Here is a 23,174-nt window from a genome sequence, read left to right on the forward strand (position 1 = left end):
ATTTACGCCTGGTCACTTTTTAAACAGATACAAATCATATCACTCCAACCACTTCAGGAGGAGGTCTAAGATGCCTCAAGTCATAGCTATAGCAGTATAAACACATCTGTCGTTTTAAGATGTCTTTAACAAACAAAACTTCTCAGTAAAAAACAAAATAACAGTAGTAATTGGTGAAAGTGAAACTGCATTTTCCATCCCAAAAAGGCAATGTTATGATTGGTTGTGAAACAATTGTCTCGACCAAAGAAGAACCACTGTTAGCACTGATGGGCTAAGTGTGTCTGAAGTGTGGACAAGGGGGTGAGTAAGATTTTTTAAAAAGTGTCAGAAATCTGATCACTTGCAAAGAACAAATCCGAATTGTCTGCAATCAGATGTTAGTCTGACTAACCAGAAACATTTTTGATTAAATGCATGTAACTACAATTTTATCAGCATACATACTATTACATACATAAATACATGAGGTGACTGATGTACACAGGGTCTGAGAGTGGGCTTGGGCTGGCTGTAGGTGCACTCTGCACTAGGTAGAGTTGAGTTGGAGGGCGGATTGTCTTTTCTGGACTGATGGTCTGTCAGACTGTAGTGATTAGAAGTTGGCATTGGTAGTGGGCTCCTGGTTAGCCATTAGCCACAATGTGCAACTGAGGGTCCAGGCAGATGGCAGATCAGACCTCTGCGCATCCTTGGATCGTCTCTTCCCTCAGTGACTCAGTGACACGACCCCCATCACTCCCCCCTTTCTCATCATAGAGGCGGCAACTGTTCTCTTGGACACCTCTGATTTGATTCCAGGAGAGTGAATCTGCTGCAGCTCCTGCACTCATTTTTACACCTTTTCTGCCCCATGTGCTTGCTTTTTAGCTGTCTTTGTGTTAGTAGGTCCCATATAATTTACATCTTTTCAGATGTGATGGGAGAGAACAAGCGTGTTTGACAGTATTACTGGCGTGAACTGAACCATAGCAGTTAACATTACTGTGGTGATGTTTTCCCTCAAAGTGAGACATTAATATGTACGCTTTTCTACGCAAACAGAGCCCACTTGTAGCCTCCAGCTCCGATTACTGCTATGCATATTTAAGAACACACACAGAGGGAGGAATGTCTCGATTGAGGGCAAACACAATTAACCATGTTGTTTTTTCATACCGCTGAATCAGCCTGTGACTGTGTTGTAAGTGTGAATAATGATGATTATTCACAGAAAAGTAAAGCAAAATGTGATGCTGTTCCAGTCCACTTTGTCTGAAGTCTGAGTTGTATACATAGCTGCTTTTCAGTTCGGTTTGAACCAAAGTAGTAGGTTTGAAACAACAGATCTACTAAACCATGGTCCAGTTTGTCTGCAATGTAAAAGCATCTTTCTAGATGGTTCAGGTTTTCAGATCAATAACATAAAGTTAAGGCAGTCTTCAAACATACCAGAGGGAAAAGAATTGGTGGTGTGCCAAAATTCAAATTGTGTGTGGATGTATCACGCAGCAGTATCAACACAAACGCTTAGACTGGAAATTAAGGGTGTGACGACACACTAATCACGAGACGAGACCCGATACTGGGTTCACGAGAACGAGACAAGATTTAAAAATGACATTTTAAAGAAAACGTCAAAAATTAAAAACAGTCTGGTTTCTCTCACACATTGATTCTATAAGAAATAGAAATAAGAATAAGAATAGAAAATAAAAATTTAAACTTTTCTAGGTCTTATATAGTGCAAACAATAAGTGCAAACCACAACCAGTCATATTAAGCCTATGGTTAGTGTTTTTTTTTTTTTTTTTTCCTCAAATCTCTTGTAATTAAACTTTTTATAACCATAACCAGTCATATTAAGACTATGCTTGTGTGCAAACACACAAGCAAACAGAGACAGAACATTTTTTTTAAATACAGTACAGAGCTAAGGGATTAGTACAACTGCCTATGAAACGGTCACGTGTAGGGTTTACTTACAGTATTTGCTAGGGCTGAATCTTTGGGACAGTAAGAGCACTGTCGAGCGGAGCTTTTTAACTGTACCGCGGAGCTCACATACTTTTTTTTTTTCTTCTCTCCTTCTTTCCGCAAGACAGATTTAAGCTTGAAGAGAGATATTGTGGCACGAGATCTCGTCACACCCATACTGGAAATACATTTATTTACTGTACCAGTAGATGAACCCTAATTTATTAACAGAAATAAAATATATCTAAGGAGAATCTTTAACACTCATACTGCTGTGATGTGCTGGATTCTGACAGAGAGCTAAAATTCGTCACAACACCTGGCAAAGCAACTTGCCGAACTCCTGACTAACATTCTACAAAACAATTAATATGAATTATAGAGAGACTCCATGTAGCTAATGAAGTAGTAAACTAAATGAACGTAGTAAAAAAATTAGTAGACTAAATAGCAGTGTGAAATTTGTGAAGCTGGCTGCACAAAATGTATACAAAATAAAAAGACACGAACCTTTAGTGCGGACTCAAATCATTGAAGCCAACCATTTCATTGAGTGCCTTTGCACCTAACCATACAGTCTGCATTTATAAACACTAGTGCAGGAGTGCTTCATACTAAAAAGCCAACAAGATGGTTGGAGAAATCCCTTTTTTCCTAGATATTCCACAATCAGATGTGAATGGTTTATGCATATCCACCCTTCAATAATCCATAATGTATTAAAGGAGAGTTCCAAATCTGCTATTATCGAAGCAAAAAGGGTTACCATCTTCATGGATGGATTTACTCAGACATGGCTACAGTTGTCTGTGCAAGCAGACAAACAATTTGGAAGAAATCACAGCTCCATTCAATGCAGATAGGCCTGCATGCATGCCCTGCAGTTTGGTAGAATTCTTCATCTTCCATGGGACATGGCAAAAGTCGAGGAACATATGGGATGCTAGTCCCGTTTGCCGTGACCTCTGGCATGTCAGTCTAGGGTGGTAAGTTATAAAAGCTCCTGTAGGTGTAATGGGCAGGAATCCTGTATGTAGCTTGCGTAAATCATCGAAATGGACTCTTGTGTGCCAGGCACCCTGAAGTCAATTTTTCACACTGCGGTTTTTCTATAATTGTAATCTTGGTAAGCTGTCTTTGTCTGCAGGAGATTAACCCATGTGAAGGGATTTGGAGAATTTACAGTTGCCTTAGGGGTGGTGGGTGTATGGCTGCAGTTATGTGTAGAAGCTGCTTTTCCCATGCATTGGCTGTGTGTTTTTGTTCAACGCTCTGTTTGAGTTTTATACTTTGTTTCTTTCTGTTGTTAGAATGAGGAGTTGGACAAGAAATATGCTGGCCTTTTGGAAAAGAAATGGACTTCAGTCATCAGATTGCAGAAGAAGGTTTGTGCATTTATTAAGCATAGAATTTGGTCTTTAATTGCCACATTTTCTATTTTGTGCTTTAGACATGGCTTATTTACATTCAGTTAGGGATGGGTAATATGTGGTAGATATATATCACAATGTTTATATGATATAACAAATGTACAATGTTAACCAGGGTTTTATATCTTTGGTGCATTGGACAGTGGTGTTTTTTTTTGTTTTTTTTTGTTATAGAGGATATTTACAAGATACTCAGAAAAGTAATAAAATCTGTAATAATTCGATAATGTTGTCGTATTGCCTACTCCTAAATTAAATGCAAGCTGTATTGATGGCAGTGATTCCATGTAAACTGCATGCAAAATGTTTAACTTGGTATCCGGACTTGTGAATGTTCTTACACTGCTGTTTTTTTGAAGGTGATGGAGTTGGAATCAAAGCTGAATGAAGCACAAGAGGAGATCACTTTAGGGGGGCCTATAGCACAGAAACGAGACCCCAAAGAATGGATCCCCCGTCCTCCAGAGAGATATTCTCTGAGTGGCCACAGAAGTCCTGTCACCAAGGTCATTTTCCACCCCGTATTTAGTGTAATGGTGTCCGCGTCGGAGGATGCCACAATTAAGGTAAGTGTTGTCGTAAGCTCCTCCCCTTTTAATATTGGGTATGTTTGTCTATTGTGTTTTTTTTTCTCTTTCTTTCTTTCTTTTCCTCCTCAGCCACACACACACACACACACACACACACTCACTCTGTTTCATTCCATTGTTGGGCTTTGCAATGCAGTCGTGCCATCAATGAGGGCTAAAATGAGTAGCTGTGCTTCCCCATATTCTGCCCTGCTGTGTGATATTAAGGATCTCAGTCATCTACTTGTTCTGTCTAAACAATGTCGAGGCTGGGGGTGTTTGTGTGGCAATGAGATCCATGATCCAGTATATGCCCCATTTCCGCCAGCCTGGCATCAACTCAGCAGCTCTGCAGGCAGCTCCAGCTTTCACTACAAAGACACACTTCATGCCAGTATCTACTTCACACCCAATGTTGTCTTCTTTTTGTTTTGCTAGTCGATGGGGCAGTACCTCAAATCTGATTTTCTAAAACTGACTTTTACTTTTTTAAGCTGAGGTCCCTTCACACTCTCCGGCATTTGTCTTTCTGCAAATTCAGCTTTTGTCTGAGTGCCAGTAGCCATGGCCACCAACTTGGGACAGCTTTACTGGGCTGTGCCCCCACCCCAACTTCCTCCTGTGCCCTACTTTTCCCACATTGCAGAAATTAACCTTTTTAAGACTAAAGGTCCTTTCACACCAATGTCTGATCTTTTCAAATGAGGAAAAGATTCATATAAAGTTTAAAAAATAAAAAAAAGCTTGTATACTAATGTTGCCTTTGACAGTCCGGAACTGAGACTGATGTTGCATGTGTTTTTTTTTTTTTTTTTTTTTAAATAAGAACTATTTTCTATGTTGTAGATGGTGTTAAATTCAGCAAATTTAGCTCTGCTTAGTCATCATGGATGCATTCCAAATGAATGGGCATCAGTATGGCAGAAGAGCAAGTGATTTTGTTTGAAGCAGATTAAAAAAAGCTTATGATTAACATTGACTATAAAAATGTAGAGGTTAAAGTAAATATACTTGAGCTTTGAGCTGAAATGCTGGGGAATAAGGTTCTTTAGATGCTTTAGAGATCTGTTTTAAAGTTTGTCTAGGTTCATCCTAATCGGTTCATGTCCTCTTGAGAACCACAACCACAGCATGGCCTGCTAATCCTACTAAATCAAAGAGAACAGGGGAAAAAAAGACAAGCAAACAGACAATGAACAGAGAAACAAAAAGAGTGGACATTTTAGTTTGCTCTGGAGTTTCTAGCACCATTTACAGAACACAGAAGATAAAAAAACAGTCTGGGCATAAAGGTTCTACCATATAGACAAAAATGGTCTGAAAGGGCCTTTATTGTGAAATGATGATCTGCTCGGGCTGCAGGTGCCTATGGCCAGATAACCTGAGCTAGTTGAGTTTTTTAGTAGACTCTGCTAGAACTCTGTATTTGTATTCATAGCTTATTGTGATGAACCCCCCTGAGCTGTGCAGCCTTGACACAGTTCTCCTTACCTGTGTGCTCTGTTCTGCAAACGTAGCATGAGCTACTTGACAGTGTTATTTAAAAAAATGGTAATGAATATTCTGAACATGAATATGTTTAGCTTTCATGCCAGCCAGCAGTTTCAAAGCCTTCAGTACCTGTCGATTAGAGTAGGGAAGTATTTGTATTCCACACATGATGTCTAATTTAAGTGTTGAACGCACATATTTATCTTGAAGAGAGAATTAATGCCAGGTTATTTTTTTTCTTTGCTTTGTCTACATTTTTGTATTTTCTTTTTATTAGCTTCTGGACTGTCATGATTTTTTTAATAACTAAAACTCTAATTTTTTGTTCCATTTAATTTGTTTATTTTGTTAAGTTCTTTACTTAATCTTGCCTACATAAACATGTTTAACATGCAGGCCTATTGCTTGGTTAATCCTAGTGTTTAAGCTTGTCTTCTCTGGGTGTGGCCACAGCATGCTTTGTCTGCATGTTTCCTTTTTCTCAGCAGTGTCAGGTGAGATTTAATGATGTGAGGGAAGAGCTTCAGATAAGCAGGTGGAGAGGCTTCTGTCACTTTTTGCAAACACCAACCCCCTGTGCAGCAGACAAAGCTTATCCGTCTGTGGACTAAAAAACTGCTGAAACGTGATCTTGTTAAGCTATGTATTTATGTATCCCGTGTGATGTGTATGCCAAACAGCTCTAATCTGTAAACAAGTTTTTATTTTTATAATTATTCTTTAATTAGCTGGCTTGTTCTGAAAGATTGTTTTGTACTGCTGTCACAGAACAGTGATGTAGACATTGGGGTGGCACAGATTTAAACTGTGCCACTGCTGCACACAATAGTCATCATTGATTTTCGCTGACTGTTGACTAATGTTACTTTCTGTATTTCTGTAATTGTGCATAACTTTTGCAAACCGTTTGAATGGAAACCTGCTACAGATACTGAGGTTGCTGTTTTTGTTTTTGTTCTAGGTATGGGATTATGAGACGGGAGACTTTGAGCGGACCCTCAAGGGTCACACAGACTCTGTGCAGGACATCTCCTTTGATCAGACTGGAAAGCTGCTGGCCTCCTGCTCTGCAGACATGACCATTAAACTCTGGGACTTCCAGGGCTTTGAGTGCATCAGGACCATGCATGGTGAGCCTGCCAATGTTTTTGGCCTTGTATTTGTGGTGTGAGGTTCCTGGGAGCATGGGTTGTGTTTTAGAGAGGCGTAGGTTATTAAGAAAAGGTGTTACTTGCCTCTGATTCACACTTGGCCTTCAGTTTGTTAGAGAACATTCTAAATGCAAAGTGAACCATCCTATATTGTAAATGTCCCAAAAAGGCAATCTTTTATATTACAGTTTTTTGTGTCTACATTATCTTCTTGTCTGTCACAGTTCAACTCCTTTAGGTATTAAAGTCTGCTTTTAGGCATTTAGTCAAATGAAACATTGAATGTATTCAGCATTTTATTCCTTCATGAAAGTTAAATGTGCTGTCCCTGCGTTTTTGGTCCTTAGGCAGTGTCCTTTTAATATCCAAATTGCTTGGTAAATTAGGCTAGTATGTTGGGAATATGAGCCTGCAGGCTGCTCTGATGGGTGATCTCTATAAAAATGGGCAGAGTTTGCAATTCAACTGCTCGCCTGCTGAATTAAACCAGTTTTTTTTCCCTCCTCAATCCTTTTGTGGTGGAAAGGCAGAAAAAATAGTAATGAGTGGAAGTGCGTAAACCAGTAAACTGGTATCAAGCTTCTAGGCGTTTTAAATCCATGTCAAAATTTGTAAACGTTCGGTGGCAATAATCCAAATAGCATGTGTGCAACAGCTTTTAATATGTTCAAATCCGGTGGCTTGTAATTTACACCCTGTCAGATAAACTGGCACGTTGCCCTCAGACTAGCAGACTGTGCTGATTGAGGGAAGCAGCGCAGTAACCGCCCCCCTCCTTTCAGTCTGTCCCACTCTTAGTTGGGTGCAAAACAGTGTGTGCACTCTCTCTCTCTCTCTCTCTCTCTCTGTCTTTTTCTCTCTCTCTCTGTCTCTTTCTCTCTCTCTCTCTCCTACTGTATTGTGAGCTTCAGCAGGAGATTAAAAGATTTGGACAGCAGTTTAATTATCCTTTTCAAAGAGAGATAACAGGCTCTTCACATCATTTTTTTAACAGGCTACTTAGTTTCATCATCTGTTTTGCAGGTTTAAAATGATGCCCTGAATAATTAGCTTTTTATGCCTTATGCTCTTTAAAGACAAAGCCACCCAAGGCAAATTGGTTGTTCTTTTTTCTATTTAATTGCTTAATGCATTTTAATATTTGGTCATGGTAAAGATTAAGTACCCATTGTCAGCTATAAATCTTATCTGTATGATTTGCATGGTAGAAGTGTGGGTGTAGTTACTGCTGAATATGCACATAATGTCTCCACAGCTCTACAAAGCCTGACAAATTCATTGAATTCTGAAGTCTTTGTGCATGTCTCTAAATGTTTTGACTGGTAAATGTAAGCTCAAGGTTGTTTTCAAACCTATAGTTTGTTTGCTCTGGTCTGAATTAGTTTACTTTAAATTGTGTTAGTGTTTTCCTCATGGTTTGGTTTGTTTTTACACAGTGAAAAATGGAAATGTACCAAAATGTATCAGAACAAACCATGTGAGAACTTTATCTCTGTTTATTGGTCAGATCAGTATGGGGTGAGAGCAAAAAAGTAACTGTAGCTTTAGTTATTATCTGGCAATGCACCAGTTTAACTACACCATATCACCATTTAGTTTAAACTTGCAGTAGAGCTGATATTTGTATTAGGTAGAGGTTTGATATAGTTTTTGCCACAAATGATTATATTTTGCTCTAGAGCTAGTTTGGGACTGGACTGAGACCACCAGCTCTGAAGGGTCTCTGTTCGGTTGTTTGTCCTCATCCCCCTTTTTCTGTTCTTTTCTTCATTTTAGGACATGACCATAACGTTTCGTCTGTAGCTATAATGCCCAATGGAGATCATATAATATCTGCCTCTCGAGATAAAACCATGAAAATGTGGGAAGTTGCTACAGGGTAAGTAATGCAGGAAAATGCACTTCGACCTCAACTGTTAATCATATGAAGATAGATGTGCACAAGCCAAAATATGTGTTTAATTTAGGCTTGTCCATGTATTATTTTTCTCCTCTCATTAATTTCTTCTAACCCTACAGATATTGTACCAAGACATTCACTGGCCACAGAGAGTGGGTACGCATGGTACGACCCAACCAGGATGGCTCCCTGATTGCCAGTTGCTCTAATGACCAGACAGTGCGTGTGTGGGTGGTGGCCACGAAAGAGTGCAAGGCTGAGCTGAGGGAGCACGAACATGTAGTGGAGTGTATCTCCTGGGCCCCTGAGAGTGCCCATCAAACTATAATGGATGCCACTGGCTCTGAGGTGAGAACAGCAAAGAATTAATCATTTTAGGCCAAAATCTGTATGTAAAAAGGGAATATTGCATGCAAATTTTAACAGGTATTCATGTATTTTAATGAACACTGCTGGGATATTAAATGTTCTGTCATAGCACAGTATATTCACCTTAGCAGTGCAATTTAGACATACATTTACCTTTGAGTCATAAATATACCTCAACACAATCACACATATAAAGTAGGCATGCTGTTGCTGCTGAAAACAAATTCTAATGTTAGAGAACACATTCCTATATGAAAGAATTTTGCCATCGTCTGTATAAACCATTCAGCCTTTTTGCACGTTTACTTATAATATTGGTTGCCAAATATTCAGTGCATCCATATGAGCAATAAAATATATGATTTGTAAATGATGTGGTCAAAGCAGGTCCTTTTGGCTGCTTATTAGAAAGACCTGTAATTTAGCAAAGTGTGCGTGTGCATGTGTGTGAGATCCGTAGTCTCAACATGCTTGTGTTCAAATATTGCTATTGTAGCTTTTTTTTTCTGCTCTCTGAAAACATGATGATCTGCTCTTTGATCTGAAACCAAGGATCACCTACAAATTGTACACAGCGTACAGAACCAGTTTGAACCAGACCATGAAATGAATTTGGAAAGATTAGAGCTTGATGGCCTGAGGTTAAGATGGTACCATTTTGATTCTTGCCAGTCTTGTGATCAACCATGTCCAATTTCCAATTTATCTGATGTAACATTTGCCCTCACAGCATGCGGCTCCATCAGGCAGCCTGAGCTTTCACAATGCCTCTCGATTGTTATCGCAGAAAGGGAACTTCCTATGCTTCCTTCCAGCTTAAACAAAACTTAGAAAAAAAGTCTGGCACTGTCAAACCAGTTCAGGTAGAATAGCTGTAGGATCTCCTGACATCAATTAGGCCGTCACAGCTGGTGATAATGCAGTCATGCGTGATCTTGCCGCAGTTCTGTAATGGTTTAGATCCTCGGAACACTCTTGTCTGAGCATGCCTGCCTTTGGTTTGTGTGGAGAGAGCTTAAGTGCATGTGGGCTGTTATATAAAAGCCTTGTTTCTCCAAAATGATAAAGCTTTAACTGTTTTAGTGAAAGGCAGTGAAAAGAGATGATAATTCTAAGATTTCTTTTTTTTAAGGTGTGTTTGTGTTGTTGTTTTGACAAGGAACTGTATATGTATTATTATACATAGTTAAATCATTATGATCATTACATTACTCTGTTTATTTGTGGCCAGTGAGAACATGCTCATGAGGTTAGTATTAATATAATAAGTTGTAGTAGGAATGTTTTGTTTTCTCATTCTCATCTCATCCTCATCTCATTCTTGACTGCCTACCCCAAACTGTGCTTCAATTTTACAGCAGGACGTTGAAGAACTAAGTACTGTTTGTATGGGTGTGAAATGTTCTGGAATCATTTTAAAGTGAAATTCAGACCTGTTGCCCAACCCAACCTTTACTAAGCATGCCTTTCTCCTGCTTAGAACAAAATGTAACTAAATGGCAAATATGACTAAATGTTAAATGGCTGAATTATAGGCTTGGCAGAATGTCTTGAGAGATCCATCATCCTTCAAAAAGTATTCTTAATTGGATATATGAACTGTACACTCAGCTCTCTAATAATGCTGTTAGTTTTCTTTTGCTCTGATGCAAATGCAGTGTTGATAAGCGGCAGCAGAAGCAGCTTCTGCCAGTGCACAGCATTAAATCTTGCTCAGTCTTCCTCACACAGAGAGCAGTATTCTAGAAAGCTCTATAAATATCACCACACATGGTGCCAGTTCCCTCCATTCATGTCCTTGGGGGCTGATCTCTTTTGTTTGCTTGCCAGACTAAGAAGAGTGGGAAACCTGGACCGTTCCTGCTGTCTGGCTCCAGAGACAAGACTATCAAGATGTGGGACGTCAGCATTGGCATGTGCCTTATGACGCTGGTGAGTGAACGTTATAGAGAAGCTTTGTGGTGCTCAATTGTGTGTAGGGCTGCACACAACAATTTATTTTGTTCCTGATTAATTCAACAATTATTTTTGCATTTGATCTAATTAATGCATTTGTCTAAAGGACATTTTATGAGTGCTTAATTTATTATGGGATAATTCCACCATAATGATAAATATATATTTTAATAGTTCTTCAATCATTGTCTTCGTAAGAACACAGTGTGTACATTTAATACTGCAACAATAATACTTCAGTGGTGAATTGTTAATCTAAAATATAGTATAAATATTTATACTTAAATACTAGGCTTCAGACTATTACCTGACACATTTAGTTTGATGCTTCTCCTAATGCATCGTCCGAGAGCCAGACAGCTTCACCTAAAATACCTTGTGTAAAATAATGGCATATATATATATATAATATATGGAGCGTATGTCTTATATTCTCTTTATTTTTAGTATAGTTTTGCTTTTAAATTAATGCAGTATTAAAAAAAACCTGCATGATACGCAACAATCCTTAAATTTAAATGCACACGGCAACTTAGTCCACATGCTCCATACATACATGCATTACTGTGTTATGCAATTGTGCTGACCATGTGCATTGGAATCCTTGCACTTTAAGCCCTCAAGCATCGAAGCTATCTACGATCCTAGTCATCTACAACATCAGCTTTCAGTCCTTTTTAAAGCACATTGCTGGGTCTCTGTCCAAAATACTCCCACACTCGAGCCCATCGCTTTCTGGCAAAATCCATGTCTTCATCGCTGAAATTACACACTTCTATACTTACTTAATTTGTTAATGCACTTCTAAAAGTGGTGCACTATTTATTGTGGAAGTGTGCAGTTTGGAACACAGCCTGATTTTAGGAGGCATGGCTGTTTTTTATATTTTTGGAAATGATGACGCAGATTACGTCAAGGCATTCTCTCGGTCTTTTTTGTGTATCCTAGACGTGTGCCCTTTCTGTTCATGCTGTTTGTAAAATTGTGTATGTTTTATATATTGCATAGGTTGGCCATGATAACTGGGTGCGCGGTATGATGTTTCACCCTGGTGGAAAGTTTATCATAAGCTGTGCTGATGACAAGACTTTGAGGATCTGGGACTACAAAAACAAGCGCTGCAAGAAGACCTTGAGTGCCCACGAACACTTTGTTACCTCTCTGGGTAAGCTTCTGGAGCCACTGTGAATCACTCCGTTTTTTGATTTCTGATGCTTTTTTGAAATGTCTTCCTTTTGTTTGGGCAAAGAAGCCTCCAGGCAGTGTAAAATACATCATCCTTCTGTAGCGCTGAAAGCTTTTACTAGAGGGTTCAGAGGTAGACTGTGTGCCATGGGTTTTGAGCTGGGGATTGTCCATCTCTGAGCCACAAAGCACCGTCCTGGGGGCTGCTGGCAGGCTGATTTAGTGGGGGGAGGGGGAGCAAGCACTTCAGGCTCTCCACTGTCTGAGTCGAGAGCTTTTCAGTGGATCAAGGCTGAAGAACTCTCTGGAGATGCTTCACAAACTGTTCAGCCAACACCCCAGCAGGCTCCTCTGAAGCCTCAGTGTACCTTTTAAATGCATTTCTGTGCACAGCGTTCATCTTTTCATTTATTGATTGATGGGTTGTTTTGGGGGAATAACCAGACTTTCAAAGCCATTTATTTTGGTCTGCAGACCAAGTACTGTTCCAGATATGTATAATGAGAGAATGTGGCTAATTTTATACTACATGTTTGTGCATTACTCAGAACAATCTTTTAATATGATTTAACAGCTGGTGTGTGCTTTTGAGCAATGTATGTTTAAGGGTGTGTTTTTACTTGTCAGCTTTGGTTGGATTAAATGATGTGAGCAAATGGTGTGATTGCTTGTCACCATTAGAACTATTTTCTTTCACAATTTCTCCCTCTGTCTTGTTTAGATTTATATGGTGGTTTATATCGCATTTTGTCTTTATGTACAGTCCCCTCCAAAAGTATTGTAACAGAAAGGCTGATCCATTTATTTTTGCTGTAGACTGAAGACATTTGGGTTTGACATTAAAAGATGAATATGAGACGAAAATCAACATATTAATTTTTATTGCCAGGTATTTAAAATCTAAATCTGTTTCAAGAGATTGTCCTCACTGTTTCAATACTTTTGGAGGGCATTGTTTTTCTTTATATTTTTAGATATCTGCTAACCTTTAATTATTTGATTATGTACCTGCTTTCAGTCATAGAACTGTTAACTTAAAACAACTAGAATAATAAAGACTTATTGAATTTGATATGCAGCAACAGCAACATCCAATTTTACAGCCTTGGCAATAAAAAAAAAGAGAGAAAATTTTGCGTAAATTATAAATTATACTTATATCCAGACATTGTGTTTTAAGGATCAGGTTTAATCTCACTGTACATTGCTGGATATCTGCCTACTATGACCACAGTGATTTATTAGCCTTCTGCCACACATTTGTCATTTATATCCACCCTTATAAATGATTATTTTGCTTTGATTACAAATATTCCTGAACACAAATCATATGCATATGAGGACTAAAATGTAGGACACTATGTATCCTTTTTTTGTTTGTTTCAGACCAAGGCATCTGTACCACACGTATAAACACACCCTTTTATTCATTACATTTAGACCAAAATCGTTTTATTTGTGTAATAATACTAAAGCATTAATCTCTCTTCATTTCACAGATTTTCACAAGGCTGCTCCCTACGTGGTCACCGGAAGTGTAGATCAGACAGTAAAAGTGTGGGAGTGTCGCTGACCTTGCCTGCAGGAATCCACAACCACCACAGCCCTTCACCCCAACCCCTTTTTTCCGTCTGCTCTGGATGCACTTGACCACCATGGTTATGACCCACCCAGCTCTGGTTCAATAACTATTGTCCTTTTATGTAAATTATTCTGGATGTAGGTCGAGCTATTAAATGTTACACACTCAAAAAAAAGTATTCTTGCATGGTGAATCCAAAATTGTATACTGTAAATTTACATAACGTTGTCTAGAATTACCATAGGTTTAACACAGGCTGACCTTTCACTCAGCCTTACCTACCGAAGGCGTCAACTGACTGGGTTAATGTAGGGCACTATACTGATAATTTAATGACAGTGTTGTCCTTGTTTGTACTTTAATTTCTTTTCTTTTTTTCTTATTTTATTTTATAAATGTAAACTTTTTTTTCCCTCTTTTGTCATTTTTTTCTATCACTGTCGTAGTCTGTTGGTGCCTAGCTTGGTGACCTTTTGGGGAGGGAGGGAAGACAACAAGGTAATACCAGAATACCATTAATCCCTAAAAAAAAGAGGAAAAATTGATCGTCTGTGGGGCTTGTTATCAGAATAATCTGTAGCTTTGTAACATCATTTCTGAAGTGTGCTTACTATTCATTCTCTTATTGTGGAACTAGATGATATTTTAATGACTTCATCTAAGAACGATTGAGAGAGTTCTTCTCTTCTTGAAACTTTAGGGGATCAGTCTTTGTACACTTGTCATGAAACGTCCTACTGAGATGAGTATCTGAGTTCAGAAGCTAATTTTGCTTTGCTGGGGAGATTTCCACCTGTTTCTGAATAGACCAGGCTGAAAAGTGGGCAGCAAGATTTTAATTTGATTTTTTTCTTCCCTAGATTAAAGTATAGGCCATGTGTGTGTATATACATAAATGGAAATACATTACTGACTATTTTGACCCCATATTAGTGCACTTCAAACATTTTTAGCACCAAAAAAGGGTTGCCTCAATGGAATATTGGTGCTCTGACAGTGTAGTATTAGTTTAAAGAGATTTATTTCTATATTGCAAAAATATTTTTTTGTTTTGTTTCTACTCTTAAAAAATCATGTACACCTTGTCTTGTTGCCCCTTTTAGCAGACGATGAAGTTGAAGTTTGCAAAAATGCAAAGCAGTGCAAAAGAAACCCTCCGTTTGGACTTGTGGAGATATAAATGAAGCATGACAAGGGTTCAAAGGGTTTCCTAGTGGTGGGTAAGGGATGTGCAAAGTTGAAACCTGCCTTGATAAAACAGCGGGTTTGTATTGTCGAATTTACAAAAATGGGTGGGTGGTGTAATCCTTGTGATAAATTGAGAGCTGGGATAGCTACTGTACGCTCAATTCTGTACTGACTGACTGGCTCGTGGGTTATTTAAAGGATGATTCTAATGAAAAGCATATATTGTCTGGCTGCCTGAGCTCTCTGTGGAAGTTATGCTTGATGGTGGTAGCTCGTATTTTCCTCCATTTCATTGTAGACAGGACAGTTTCACAGTGTAGACTACAGCAGCTCTATCTTGATCCAGTGAAACATAGACAGGAGTAGAGAGTGCTGGGAACACGTGTGATCAAACTGAAATGGGAGAGCACCTCAAGTTCAAGTTTGAGCAATGCCTGATATTACTAATGTCTTACGAGTAGCACATTCTCTGCTGTTCATCTTGCAATGTGTGTGGGTCAATGTGGATAAACAAACACACTATTGTCCCAGTTAATGAATAGAGTTAATGGATCCCAAAAGTGGAGGTAAACCATTCCATATTTTGAGAATTAAAGTAAGGAAAAAAGAAAGAAAAAGTAAGTAACCTGCCTTTTGTTTTTTGGCAGCAGACTGAAAATGTTGGGGAAAAGAAAAAAAATTGAAAATTACGGTAATGAGGAAAAAAAAAAACTAACTTGCACATCCCTCTTATGTTAGATCTTCTGTCCTTTCTGACTGAAGGTTTAAGCAATTTAAGACTTATTAATAAATGCATAAAGAGATCATTTTAATTAGCCTTTTCATTACAATGCAATTATTATTATATAATAAAGAATTCCACTGCTTAACCAGTCTATTATCTAGCGATTTTCCTGTTCCTGTGTGTGTACTGGATGTACCTGCTGCTGCTGAAAACCTGATAGTGGCTAGTCTGAGATCTGTACCTGTCGACATAGCACTGCTGCATGTAACAGTACTGAGTACTGGTTGAGCTGTCTGGTGGGGGTCTGTGGTGGTCCAGGTAGTACCGTTGGAATGCGGTGACTAATCTCAGGCCGTCCTGCAGTGTCTTAACTAAGCGAAACAGTCGAATTTGACGACTTCCTCCTGTAAAGAAAAATGGAAGAAAATCTTAGTTTCTTTGCTCGTGACTGGTTTAGGGGATATCTGTGTATAATATATATGTACTAGTGCTGTTAAACTACGTATTTAATGACTCCAAACACAGACGCCCTACCAGATAGGCCACCTGGCATGATAACTGTGATGAGCTCAGTATGTGGTTGTAGGCAGACTGGTCCGTGTGTGTGTCTGTGCGCTCTGTGAAGGAGGTTGACTCCTCTGTCGTCTTTCTTTTTGTGATGGGATTGCGGCAGACTGAGGGAGAAGTGCCCACCCCAAACAAAACACCGTTGATGCCTCCTGTAAAGAATATGTAGGAAAGAAAAAACACAGCTTGCTATACATTACGATAGTCAAATCGTCCTGTTTAGTTTCTTGTACCTCTTGGACAGAAAGTGGCCCCTAGTACGGTGGGGCCTGTCTTTTACTCAAGGACACAAGCAGGTTAGACTATGCTCTTAAGGGTGTATTCCAGCACCTGGGCCTATACCAAAAAAAAAAAAAAAAAAAAAAACAGCAGGGGGATTTTCCTATTGGACAGTTTTTATATATCCGTCTATGATAACTCCAAAATCCTGCATTGTAAAATACTGTACCCAGACCCAGGTCTCACAGGAGATCATGACTTTTGCTCTTATTCACGGTGTGCACAGCTGATGCTCAAAGGAATACTTCCTTATAAAGCGCTACTCCCTCCTGATTGGCAGATTCAAGTCTAACCCAAATTCAGGACTACCTGAAAACATACCTTGCTCTAAAATATACCTTGTGTTTCTTGGTTCGCTAAGAAAAGGCAAAGAATATAAGTGACTCTTGGACACGGTTTTCGACACGTCACCGCGTGAACACTCGCTTTGTGGGTACCAAGGGGTTCCCAGCGTGCCCTGCAAGGAAATTGCGTTTGCCATTCACAGGTCCCAAGCAATCCCAACGCTGCACTCATTGGATGGACTAATGTACATAATATTATTTGTGGGTCCCTCCTCCAGCCACAAGTTCATCTCTCAGCTCTACTTGCTTTGTGAATAGATGGGAGGCTTCAGTCTTCACAGCTCTAATGGGACTTTTGCTTTCATGGTTATCACTGTTCACACAGCCAATTGTTAACAATATATCTGGATGTCATTATTGTTTGCAACATAATTAAAGAGAAAAAAATGTAAGTGTTGTCTCTTTTGTTTTTAATCTGTTCAGATCCATTGGACAGTGTTCTTATTTCAGTTTAGTGCAAATGCAAACACGCACAGTTTATCTAGTAAACAGGTACTGCCATTGTAATATGACTATTTTTGTAGCAGATGAAACACAGCGATAAAGCCTAGTCATAGACTATATTTTTCTTTCAATGGAAAATGTCCGTTCAGAATGCTTTGATTTCATCCATGTCTGAGAAACCACCCCATAATTGGCACCATGTCTAATGCCAGGCGTAGGCTAGGGGGGTATAAAGCCCCCCACTATTGTATATTGTAGTGATTTTATTCTGATTTGATGCTTTGATTTCATTAACTATGTTTGTAACTGCTTTTCTGAATTCACAATCCAGACCAGGATGAAGCAGAGAGGAATATTTTTTTAAAGTTGCATATTTACATGAATTTACACAAATATACAGAAGATACTGTCTATACCTTTTCTATGCCTCCTTAATCAAACTGCTAATTCCACCTTAAAAAATCTGTGGCAGCCCCTCTTTTACCATTATAGCATCCCTGTGTCACTCTTAATGAAACTGCTGTACATTTAAGGTGGAAAGGATAATTAATCAAATTCACTAAAGTAACAAATTTAATGGCTTTATTAAATGGATACAGTTTATACAACATTTAGCATGTGCTAAATATAATACGATATACATTTAAGTGTCATTTTGTTCACCAGTTTAGTTTTTTTTTTGCTTGTTTGTTTTGTTAGTTTGTTTATAATGCGTCACTGTGTACTGTTTTTTTTATGACAAATAAAAAATTACAATAGAAGACAAACATTAGTATAGAAGCCCATTCCTGCCACGTTAATTTAAAAAAATCCAGAAGATTTTTTAGAATTATTTTTCAGTAACTTACTATCTCATTATTTTGAGATACTAAGTCATTATTTTGAGATAGTAAGGCGTTAATTCTGAGATAATTATTTTGAGACACTATCCTTATTTTGAGATAATAAAACAATTTGATAGTATCTCAGAATAATGATTTTTTCAAAATTAGTAAGATAGTATCTTTAAATAATGACTAACTATTTCAAAATAATGATAGTATCTGAAAATAACCACTTACTATCTCAAAATAATGAGAAAGTATTTAAAAAACTTACTATCTCAAAATATTGAGATAGTATCTCAGAAAAATAATTTACTATCTAAATATTTTTTTAAAGAAGGGAGGTAAAGTCCATTAGAAAAAATATCAAATCTTGGTACTGAAGTCAAATATTTACATTTCTGAACATTTCTGAAGTATTAATCATAATCATAATGTTAACAATAAACATATCTAGGTCAGCATATGAAAAAAGTGTTGGTTTTCCCCAAAAAGAAAGATGAAAAGTCTCGCCCGAATTTAGAGACCGTGATTTACATTCTGATTGAAAAAAGAGCGTTTAACATCTATATTTTTACATTTCACTGCCTAGTAAGATATATAATATTGTGAGGTATTTTTTTAAAGCACTACCCCAGCTCCACTGCTGTGTACAGTTTCTCTCAGTGCTCGGGGTGTGTCGTCACTCGCAGTGGACGGCGGCGCAGCTCTGTGACTGAACACAACGTTGGAGCAACGTGCGCTTCAGCAGCAGCAGCAGCAGCTCCTGCAGTCTGAACACAGAATACACAGCTCCACACTGTTCACTAACAGCGCTACAAGAGAATAAACGGTACGAAAAACAGCTGTATTAGTTTCTGAACCTCGCGGACTCTCTTTAAAACCGTCTGTTTACCAGTTAACTAACGTTAGCTTAGTTAGCGAAGTTTAGCCAACTTAGCTAACTGAGTAAACTAAACTCAGCTCAACTCCAGTCTGCTTCTCTTCAGTTATAACAGCATTTCTTCTCTTCCAGATATTGTATAATTTTCATTATCTCACCACATATCAGCTAACTGTTCCTTTTAATCATAATATTTAGTAATAATATTTAATACTCCCTAACGACGTGTATGTAACTCTGTGTGTGAACGGTCTCCACAGGAATGGCGCTAAATAAATCAATGCATCCCCGAAACCGATACAAGGACAAGCCTCCAAACTTCGCGTATCTGGCCTCCAAATATCCTGATTTCCAGAAGCATGTTCAGACTAACCTGGTCGGCGGGGTGATGTGAGTAAAACCTCTGATGTTTTCTGACCTCCTTCCTTTTTCCTCTCAGTTCTTCACTTAGCTTTGATTACAGCCAAGTTAGCTATGTCTCAAATAAACTGCCTGGCCAAAAAAAAGTTCCACCTGGATTTAACTACGCAAATGATGTGGGGTTGATGCTGCAGTTGGTCTGCAGGTTTAGGTTCAGCAACAGTATGTGCTGAAAAAATAAGGTCAGCTGACTAACTTACCTGAATATACTAAATATAGACCAGGTTTTTCCATCAATGATTTTTTTTCTTCCCTGATGTCACGGGCATATTCCAAGATGACAATGTCCGGATTCACGGGGCTGGAATTGTAAAAGAGTGGTTTAGTGAGCATGAGATCATCATTTTCACACTTTGATTGTTCACCACAGAGTCCAGACCTTAACTCCATTGAGAATCTTTGGGATGTGCTGGATGGAGAAGAGCTGCTTTGTGCAGCGGTCAGTGTCTACCATCATCAATGCTGCAAGATCTTGGTGAAAAATGAATCCAGCATCACTGGCTTGAAATAAATCTTGTAACATTGCAGAAGTGTATTTAAAAATGCTACAATGAATGCAAGCTGCAATCAAAGCTAAAGGCGGTCCAACCAAATTTTAGAGTGTGACCTTTTTTGTTGGCCAGGCAGTGTATAATTGGGGCAAATATTGTGATATGATTTTTTGTGATCTGTTCAATATTAACAGCTGTCAAACTAGGCAGTAGTCAAATTGCACAGTGCAAATGAATCATCTTGCTAACTGGACATTGTCACCTTGCATTAAACAATTCGTTTTTTTTGCTCACCTCATATAGTATTCAAAAGTAAAAAAAAAAAAAATCATATTCATATGCATTACTCAGGTAGAAGTATAGATACTAGGGCTTAAAAATACTCAACTTAAGCTTTTTACTCAAGTAAAAGTGTAAGTACTGGTTTTAGAACGACTTAAAGTATAAAAGTAAAACTAACGTAAGGGGAAAAATACGATTTAGAACAAAAGCGTAGGCCATGCCACAGGAGCCTATAGTTCACTACCCCCCCTCCCCATTATTGTTTTTTTTTTCTAAAAGCCATAATTACTATAATGTTTTTAAAATGTTAATATTGAAACATTTGGAATCCACTAGTTTCTCCCTGTTTCAGCTGCATATATGCCCATTGAAAATGAATGTATTTTAGTACAATGTATATATTTTGGCTTTAGTTCTCTAAAGTCTCTGCATGGATCATCTTCATACTAGACTACATATGTCTGCCATGTTCTTGCTGAAATGTGACATGATGTGTTCAGGTGTTGCCCCTAGGAATGTTTTATTTGCTGTTTAAGCCACATATAGCATGACCATAATTTTTTTTTTGTTTTCTGTTCCTGAACATGTAAAGCAGAGTGATAGCTACTTTATTTGCTTCTGTCAGAGATACAGCTGCAGCTTGTAGATGGTCCAGCTTCAGGGTCTTTTGTTGTCAAATGAACCATTTTCTTTAACCATTCATCCATGATGTGTAAAACACATACTATATGACATAGGTCGGCAATAGGCCCGCAAGCATGAAACATCTGGCCCGTGAGGTTGTTTGAACTATAATAAATGATAATGAAAACAAAATAAATAAATAAAATGCTTCTCTAGCGAACTTTAGTTAACACGCCTTCCCTGTGTCTCTGTCGCACTTGGCATGTCTTTAGTTTCCGCCTGTTCTTGTTTTTCCGCCCATTCTCAGGCTCCTTTTCTCATTATTAGACATTTTTCCCAGCTGTAATTCAGCCCACTAACCGGCACAGTGGTAGTATATTGGACCAAGATCCTAACAACTTGGGTTCGGTCCCCGCTTGAGGAGCGGTGTGTTTATTTTTTTTCCTTCCAGGGTTTACCTGCTTCATTTTCCAAAAACAGATATTTTTTGTGGCTCGCCACATAATGGCTTGGAGAATATCTTGCCCGCTTCATTTAGATTCTTAACTAATAACATAACTAGCTATATTTTTAATATGCTAGCTAGCTCGCTCTTGTCCTATGGCCCCTTTGCAATACCATTGTGTGTAGGTTAGGTAAGTGATTACAGGTGTGGTCTGTGGTCTGACACTGACTTTTGCTACATTGAAAAGCTTCCCTGTAAAAAGGCTCCATGAGGCTACTTTTGGGTCTATCTCTTGGTGAGAGATCATTGACTGGTGGACATGCCTCTACAGTGCACTCAAAGACGCAGGTCCAACTTGACATTAAGAGAGTGTGCACATCATTGAACTGAGAGAAGCAGGGATATCACCTTTGTTTACATTGTTGTTGTGAAGAACAAGCCTGGATTGCTATGGAATGAAACCCTATCATCATTAGTGTGAGTATATGGGGAGCAAATGCATATAACAATTGACTGTTACCCCTAGAAGTGATATGAGGGACATTAAAACAGCTTAGTATTAGGTGCTGGACATCCTGCAGTTTTCACCAATGGCTGGGTTTCTAGCTGGCATTTTTTTCAGGAGGATAATGCTTGCCCATGCTTGCCCGTCCTTTCCTTATCTGTGGCTTTTCTGTGTAATAAGGTGCCGGGTGCCAGGTAATAAGGCAGCTCGTTTATAAGGTGTTGAGTGCTGAGGCAGCTACATTACGAGGTGCCAGGTGATGCCAGGTGCTGAGTTTTACACTGCCAGGTAACCATGAGGCAGCTTCTTAACGTGTGCTGGGTGAGGAGGTGGTAGCCTTACAAGGTGTCAGGTGATTTGACACAGGTGTGTTGATTGTAATATTTAGTCAATAATAAAAACCAGTACATAATATATGTGCTGTTTAAGGTATGTTGTAGATTTTGTACATGTGGTGCCGTTGCATGTTTGGAGAATGACTATGAGTAATGTTTCTGATTGTTAGCTTTGTAGCTAATGCTAATATTTTAGCATGCATGGCTGCAAAATAAATGCACCTAACAGTACAGTACATCATTGTATGAGTCAAACCTACTGTTAACTGCTAATGAAGATAGCTTAAAGTAGAGCTGGGCAATATGGCAATATTTTAGCGTATTGTGATAAATTTGTTCTTGTGATGATAAATCTTCAGTATATCATGGATTTCTTTAGTGCCTAAAAACACACTGACCAGCTGCCCTTTTGTTTAGAGAGTGTAATATTAGGCCTGTTTAGTATGGTAATGTGCACATTTTGAATTATTTTAATTTAAAGATTTTTTTTTATTATTATCTTAAGAATATGTTGCTATTAGTGCATTCTTTTTGTGTGTAAAATCTAATACATATTGTAAAAATATCTTTAACAATTATGATACAATATTTTACCATATTTCCCAGCCTTAGCTAGAAGCAAGATATCTCGTCAAGCATTTTGGCCATTTTGGCCTTCATTTTTCTTTTTTGTTAATGGTTTCCTGCTTTAGTCATGACGTTGTACTTGTGCTTTGAGTCACAAATTGCACAAACATGCATTTCTGGACAAGCTGAGAGAGATAGAACCATCACTGAAACGGATGAGCAGCCGGGGGACTGATGCCGGATTTTGCAGGAATATGGCTATACAATATGGTTATGGCATTGTCCTGCTAGCTTTACCCTAGTTAAATATATCACAATTGGCAGCATTCCAAGCTCAGAGAAGCAAGGATAGTGGCACTAATTTCTGTATTACTTTCTGTTAGTGAAACATCAGCATGTATTTGAAAGTACCATTTACAGGTACCTTCCGCAGTTAACTTTACCATTGTACAGTAAAATGTGCATTGTTTAATTGCTCTTTTTTTGTATGTCAGTCATCAACTAAAACAGCATGATCTTGACACAGAGGGGTAGATAAAGGGACTTTTCAGGAACTTGAATGTAAAAAAATAATGAAAGTGGCAGCTGCTGGTGTGGTTTTCTCAGTTTGACTGTTGTGAAAGATTGTGAATTAAAGCATCAGGTTCAGTAATCACACTGCAA

At 38.4% G+C, this 23,174-nt stretch overlaps 2 protein-coding genes across 4 annotated transcripts in view; both read left to right on the forward strand.

Annotated features, from left to right (window-relative positions):
- Window positions 1-17,083, forward strand: part of pafah1b1a (platelet-activating factor acetylhydrolase 1b, regulatory subunit 1a) — a 38,837-nt gene extending 21,754 nt beyond the window's left edge. For both annotated transcript variants that reach the window (XM_049466787.1, XM_007245916.4), the window contains 8 exons: window positions 3,267-3,341; window positions 3,746-3,952; window positions 6,408-6,576; window positions 8,374-8,476; window positions 8,617-8,845; window positions 10,697-10,798; window positions 11,831-11,987; window positions 13,507-17,083. In XM_049466787.1, the coding sequence (XP_049322744.1) occupies window positions 3,267-3,341; window positions 3,746-3,952; window positions 6,408-6,576; window positions 8,374-8,476; window positions 8,617-8,845; window positions 10,697-10,798; window positions 11,831-11,987; window positions 13,507-13,580 (1,116 nt within the window). In that variant the 3' untranslated portion in view covers window positions 13,581-17,083. The remainder of the gene's footprint in view (window positions 1-3,266; window positions 3,342-3,745; window positions 3,953-6,407; window positions 6,577-8,373; window positions 8,477-8,616; window positions 8,846-10,696; window positions 10,799-11,830; window positions 11,988-13,506) is intronic.
- A 1,541-nt stretch (window positions 17,084-18,624) lies between these two features.
- Window positions 18,625-23,174, forward strand: part of mettl16 (methyltransferase 16, N6-methyladenosin) — a 48,202-nt gene continuing 43,652 nt past the window's right edge. For both annotated transcript variants that reach the window (XM_022670722.2, XM_022670724.2), the window contains exons 1-2: window positions 18,625-18,791; window positions 19,103-19,232. In XM_022670722.2, coding sequence (XP_022526443.2) covers window positions 19,105-19,232 — 128 coding nt within the window. In that variant the 5' untranslated portion in view covers window positions 18,625-18,791; window positions 19,103-19,104. The remainder of the gene's footprint in view (window positions 18,792-19,102; window positions 19,233-23,174) is intronic.

This window comes from Astyanax mexicanus, chromosome 18 (assembly GCF_023375975.1).
Source record: "Astyanax mexicanus isolate ESR-SI-001 chromosome 18, AstMex3_surface, whole genome shotgun sequence".
Lineage (NCBI taxonomy): Eukaryota > Metazoa > Chordata > Actinopteri > Characiformes > Acestrorhamphidae > Astyanax > Astyanax mexicanus.